The 7,467-nt window shown below is 51.0% G+C and overlaps 1 protein-coding gene across 1 annotated transcript in view; it reads left to right on the plus strand.

Moving 5' to 3' along the window:
* dyrk3 (dual specificity tyrosine phosphorylation regulated kinase 3) overlaps nucleotides 1–6,757 on the plus strand; it is a 40,340-nt gene extending 33,583 nt beyond the window's left edge. The window contains exon 6 of the mRNA XM_039016598.1: nucleotides 5,859–6,757. Within this exon, the coding sequence (XP_038872526.1) occupies nucleotides 5,859–6,575 (717 nt within the window). The 3' untranslated portion in view covers nucleotides 6,576–6,757. The remainder of the gene's footprint in view (nucleotides 1–5,858) is intronic.
* The last annotated feature ends 710 nt before the right edge of the window (nucleotides 6,758–7,467 follow it).

Genomic DNA, 7,467 nt, shown 5'->3' on the forward strand with positions numbered 1-7,467 from the left:
CAGACAGAGGAACACACACACACACACACAGAGGAACACACACACACACACACACAAACACACACACAGACACAGGAACACACACACACACACACAGGAACACACACACACACACACACACAGTAACACACACACACACACACACACAGTAACACACACACACACACAGGAACACACACACACACACAGGAACACACACACAGGGACACACACACACACACACACACAGGAACACACACACACACACACAGGAACACACACACACACAGGAACACACACAGACACACACACAGGAACACACACACACACACACACACAGACACACACAGACACAGGAACACACACACACACACACACACACACACACACAGGGACACACACACACAGGGACACACACACACAGGAACACACACACACACAGACACAGGAACACACACACACAGACACAGGAACACACACACACACACAGGAACACACACACACAGTAACACAGTAACACAGGGACACACACACACACACACAGGAACACACACACACACACACAGGAACACACACACACACAGACACAGGAACACACACACACAGACACAGGAACACACACACACACACACACACACACACACACACACACACACACACAGGAACACACACACACACAGTAACACACACACACACACAGTAACACACACACACACACACACACACACACACACACACACACACACACACACACACACACACACACACAGTAACACACACACACACACACAGGAACACACACACACACACAGGAACACACACAGACACACACACAGGAACACACAGACACTGACAGGAACACACACACACACACACACACACACACACACACACACACACACACACACACACACACACACACACAGGAACACACACACACACACACACACACAGAAACACACACACACACACACACACACCGGAGCACACACACACACACACACACACACACACACAGTAACACACACACACACACACACACACACACAGGAACACACACACACAGTAACACACACACACACACACACAGGAACACACACACACACAGTAACACACACACACACACACACACACAGGAACACACACACACACACACACACACAGGAACACACACACACACACACAGGAACACACACACACACACACACACACAGGAACACACACACACACACACACACAGGAACACACACAGGAACACACACACACAAAGGAACACACACAGGAACACACACACACACACACACACACACAGGAACACACACACACATACAGGAACAGACACACACACACAGGAACACACACAGGAGAACACACACACACACACACACACACACAGGAACACACACACACACACACAGGAACACACACACACACAGACACAGGAACACACACACACACAGACACAGGAACACACACACACACACACAGGGACACACACACACACACACACACACACACACACACAGGAACACACACCCACACACACAGGAACACACACACACACAGACACAGGAACACACACACACACAGACACAGGAACACACACACACACAGTAACACACACACACACACACACACACACAGGAACACACACACACACACAGGAACACACACACAGGAACACACAGGAACACACACACACACACAGGAACACACACACACACACACACAGGAACACACACACACACAGGAACACACACACACACACACACACAGGAACACACACACACACACACACAGAGACACACACACACAGGAACACACACACACAGGAACACACACACACACACACACACACAGTAACACACACACACAGACACACACACATACACAGGAACACACACACACACACACACACACACACACACACAGGAACACACACACACACACACACACACACACAGGAACACACACACACAGGAACACACACACACACACACACAGGAACACACACACACACACAGGAACACACACACACACACACACACACACACACACACACACAGTCCCAGAGAACACACACACACACACACACACACACAGTCCCAGAGAACACACACACACACACACACACACACACACACACACACACACACACACACACACACACACAGGAACACACACACACACACACACACACAGGAACACACACACACACAGGAACACACACACACACACACACACACACACACACACACACACACACACACAGGAACACAGACACAGGAACACACACACACACACACACACACACACACACACACACACACACACACACAGGAACACACACACACACACACAGGAACACACACACACACACACACAGACACAGGAACACACACACACACACACACAGACACAGGAACACACACACACACACACACAGTAACACACACACACACACAGGAACACACACACACACACACACAGGAACACACACACAGGGACACACACACACACACACACACACACACAGGAACACACACACACACACACAGGAACACACACAGACACAGGAACACACACACACACACACACAGGAACACACACACACACACACACAGGAACACACACACACACAGACACAGGAACACACACACACACACACACACACACACAGGGACACACACACACACACACAGGAACACACACACACAGGAACACACACACACACAGACACACACACACAGGAACACACACACACACAGGAACACACACACACACACACAGGAACACACACACACACACACACACACACACAGGAACACACACACACAGGAACACACACACACAGGAACACACACACACAGGAACACACACACACACAGGAACACACACACACACAGGAACACACACACACACACACACACACACACACACAGGAGCACACACACACACAACAGGAGCACACACACACACACACACACACACACACACAGGAACACACACACACACACAGGAACACACACACACACACACAGGAACACACACACACACACACACACAGGAACACACACACACACACACACACACACACACACACACACACACACACACACACACACACACACACACACACACACACACAGGAACACACACACACACACACAGGAACACACACACACACACAGACACAGGAACACACACACACACACAGACACAGGAACACACACACAGACACAGGAACACACACACACACACACAGGAACACACACACACACACACACACAGTAACACACACACACACACACACACAGTAACACACACACACACACACACAGGAACACACACACACACACAGGAACACACACACAGGGACACACACACACACACACACACAGGAACACACACACACACACACACAGGAACACACACAGACACAGGAACACACACACACACACACACAGGAACACACACACACACACACACAGGAACACACACACACACACACACAGGAACACACACACACACACACACACACACACACACACACAGGGACACACACACACACACACAGGAACACACACACACAGGAACACACACACACACAGACACAGGAACACACACACACAGACACAGGAACACACACACACACACAGGAACACACACACACAGTAACACAGTAACACAGGGACACACACACACACACACAGGAACACACACACACACACACAGGAACACACACACACACAGACACAGGAACACACACACACAGACACAGGAACACACACACACACACACACACACACACACACACAGGAACACACACACACACAGGAACACACACACACACACAGTAACACACACACACACACAGTAACACACACACACACACACACACACACACACACACACACACACACACACACACACACACACACACAGACACACACACACACACACAGGAACACACACAGACACACACACAGGAACACACACACACACACACACAGACACACACACACACACACAGGAACACACACAGACACACACACAGGAACACACACACACACACACACACACACACACACACACACACACAGGAACACACACACACACACACACACACACAGAAACACACACACACACACACACACACCGGAGCACACACACACACACACACACACACACACACACACACAGTAACACACACACACACACACACACACACACACACACACACACACAGTAACACACACACACACACACACACACACACACACACACAGTAACACACACACACACAGTAACACACACAGTAACACACACACACACACACACACACACACACACACACACACACACACACACACACACACACACACACAGGAACACACACACACACACACACACACAGGAACACACACACACACACACACACACACACAGGAACACACACAGGAACACACACACACACACACAGGAACACACACAGGAACACACACACACACACACACACACACACAGGAACACACACACACACACAGGAACACACACACACACACAGGAACACACACAGGAGAACACACACACACACACACACACACACAGGAACACACACACACACACACAGGAACACACACACACACAGACACAGGAACACACACACACACACACACAGGAACACACACACACACACACAGGGACACACACACACACACACACACACACACACAGGAACACACACCCACACACACAGGAACACACACACACACAGACACAGGAACACACACACACACAGACACAGGAACACACACACACACAGTAACACACACACACACACACACACACACAGGAACACACACACACACACAGGAACACACACACAGGAACACACAGGAACACACACACAGGAACACACAGGAACACACACACACACACACAGGAACACACACACACACAGGAACACACACACACACACACACACAGGAACACACACACACACACACACACAGGAACACACACACACAGGAACACACACACACAGTAACACACACACACACACACACACACATACACAGGAACACACACACACACACACACACACACACACACACACACAGGAACACACACACACACACACACACACACACAGGAACACACACACACAGGAACACACACACACACACACACACACAGGAACACACACACACACACAGGAACACACACACACAGGAACACACACACACACACACACACACACAGGTGAACACACACACACACACACACACACACAGGAACACACACACACACACAGGAACACACACACACACACACACACACACACACACACACACACACACACACACACAGGAACACACACACACACACACACACACACAGGAACACACACACACACACACACACAGGAACACACACACACACACACACAGGAACACACACACACACACACACACACACACACACACACACAGGAACACAGACACAGGAACACACACACACACACACACACACACACACACACACACACACACACACAGGAACACAGACACACAGACACACACAGGAACACAGACACAGGAACACACACACACACACACACACACACAGGAACACACACACACACACAGGAACACACACAGGATTTGCTCCTTGCCTCGCTATTTCTGTGTCTGGCTCGCTCTCCGTCCAGGTGATAGACTTTGGTTCATCATGTTTCCATCACCAGATCCCTAACACACACACTCTCTCTCTCTCTCTCTCTCTCTCTGTCTCTGTCTCTGTCTCTCTCTCTGTCTCTCTGTCTGTCTCTCTGTCTCTGTGTCTCTGTGTCTCTCTGTCTCTGTGTGTGTTTCCAGGTGATAGACTTTGGTTCGTCATGTTTCCATCACCAGCGTGTCTACACGTACATCCAGTCCCGCTTCTACCGTGCCCCTGAGGTCATCCTGGGGTCACGCTACGGTCTCCCCATTGACATGTGGTCATTTGGCTGTATCCTGGCTGAGTTGCTGACAGGGTACCCCATGTTCCCAGGGGAGGACGAGGGGGATCAGCTGGCCTGTGTCATGGAGCTCCTGGGCATGCCCCCTACCAAGCTGCTGGAGCAAGCCAAGAGAGCTAAGAACTTCATCTCCTCCAAGGGTCACCCCCGCTACTGCGGGGCGAACACCTTGCCCAGTGGGGCCACGGTGTTCACAGGCTCCCGCTCGCGCAGGGGGAAGCTCCGGGGTCCTCCGGCCAGTAAAGAGTGGAGCGCGGCCCTGAAGGGATGTGAAGATCTCACTTTCACAGACTTTATTAAGAGGTGTCTAGACTGGGACCCTTCCAGCAGACTGACCCCTAGTCAGGCCCTCAGACACCCCTGGCTGTACCGACGCCTGCCTAAGCCCCTGGCCTCCGCCGTCGGGGAGAAGAAAGGAGTGACGGACCACCACTCTACCTCCTTACCGTCCATCCTGCCGGCTAAAGGAGTGAGCGGCCCGGCGGCAAATCCCAACAAACTGAGAGCCAACATGATGGGAGACTCGGCAGGGTCCATACCCCTCCGTACCGTGTTGCCCAAACTGGTCTCATAGACAGATGGCAGAGAACCAGGAGGGTTTAAATTAGTTGGCTTTCTTCTTTTCTCTTTTTTGGTTTTCTGTGTTTTTAATTATTTTGAAACGTGTGGACACTCCAGGTGTTGATTTAGAATTGTATCTGAAGGTGCGTTGATGAACCGACCGTTGGACAGACGATTATAAAGGTTTTTACAGCAGGTTTGACTGACTCTGTGATTACTACATAGACACCTTAGAGCAGCTCTGACCCTGCTGCTCTCCTACCTGATCAGTCTTTACAGGTCTAGATCAGGCCCTGATGAGGGGAATCATCCACCTGGTGTCCCAGGTCTAGATCAGGCCCTGATGAGGGGAATCATCCACCTGGTGTCCCAGGTCTAGATCAGGCCCTGATGAGGGGAATCATCCACCTGGTGTCCCAGGTCTAGATCAGGCCCTGATGAGGGGAATCACCCACCTGGTGTCCCAGGTCTAGATCAGGCCCTGATGAGGGGAATCACCCACCTGGTGTCCCAGGTCTAAATCAGTCCCTGATGAGGTGAATCACCCACCTGGTGTCCCAGGTCTAAATCAGTCCCTGATTAGAGGGGAATCACCCACCTGGTGTCCCAGGTCTAAATCAGTCCCTGATCAGAGGGGAATCACCCACCTGGTGTCCCAGGTCTAGATCAGGCCCTGATGAGGTGAATCACCCACCTGGTGTCCCAGGTCTAGATCAGTCCCTGATCAGAGGGGAATCACCCACCTGGTGTCCCAGGTCTAGATCAGGCCCTGATGAGGTGAATCCCCCACCTGGTGTCCCAGGTCTAGATCAGTCCCTGATCAGAGGGGAATCACCCACCTGGTGTCCCAGGTCTAGATCAGGCCCTGATGAGGTGAATCCCCCACCTGGTGTCCCAGGTCTAAA

This window comes from Salvelinus namaycush, chromosome 20, assembly GCF_016432855.1.
Source record: "Salvelinus namaycush isolate Seneca chromosome 20, SaNama_1.0, whole genome shotgun sequence".
Classification (NCBI taxonomy): Eukaryota; Metazoa; Chordata; class Actinopteri; order Salmoniformes; family Salmonidae; genus Salvelinus; species Salvelinus namaycush.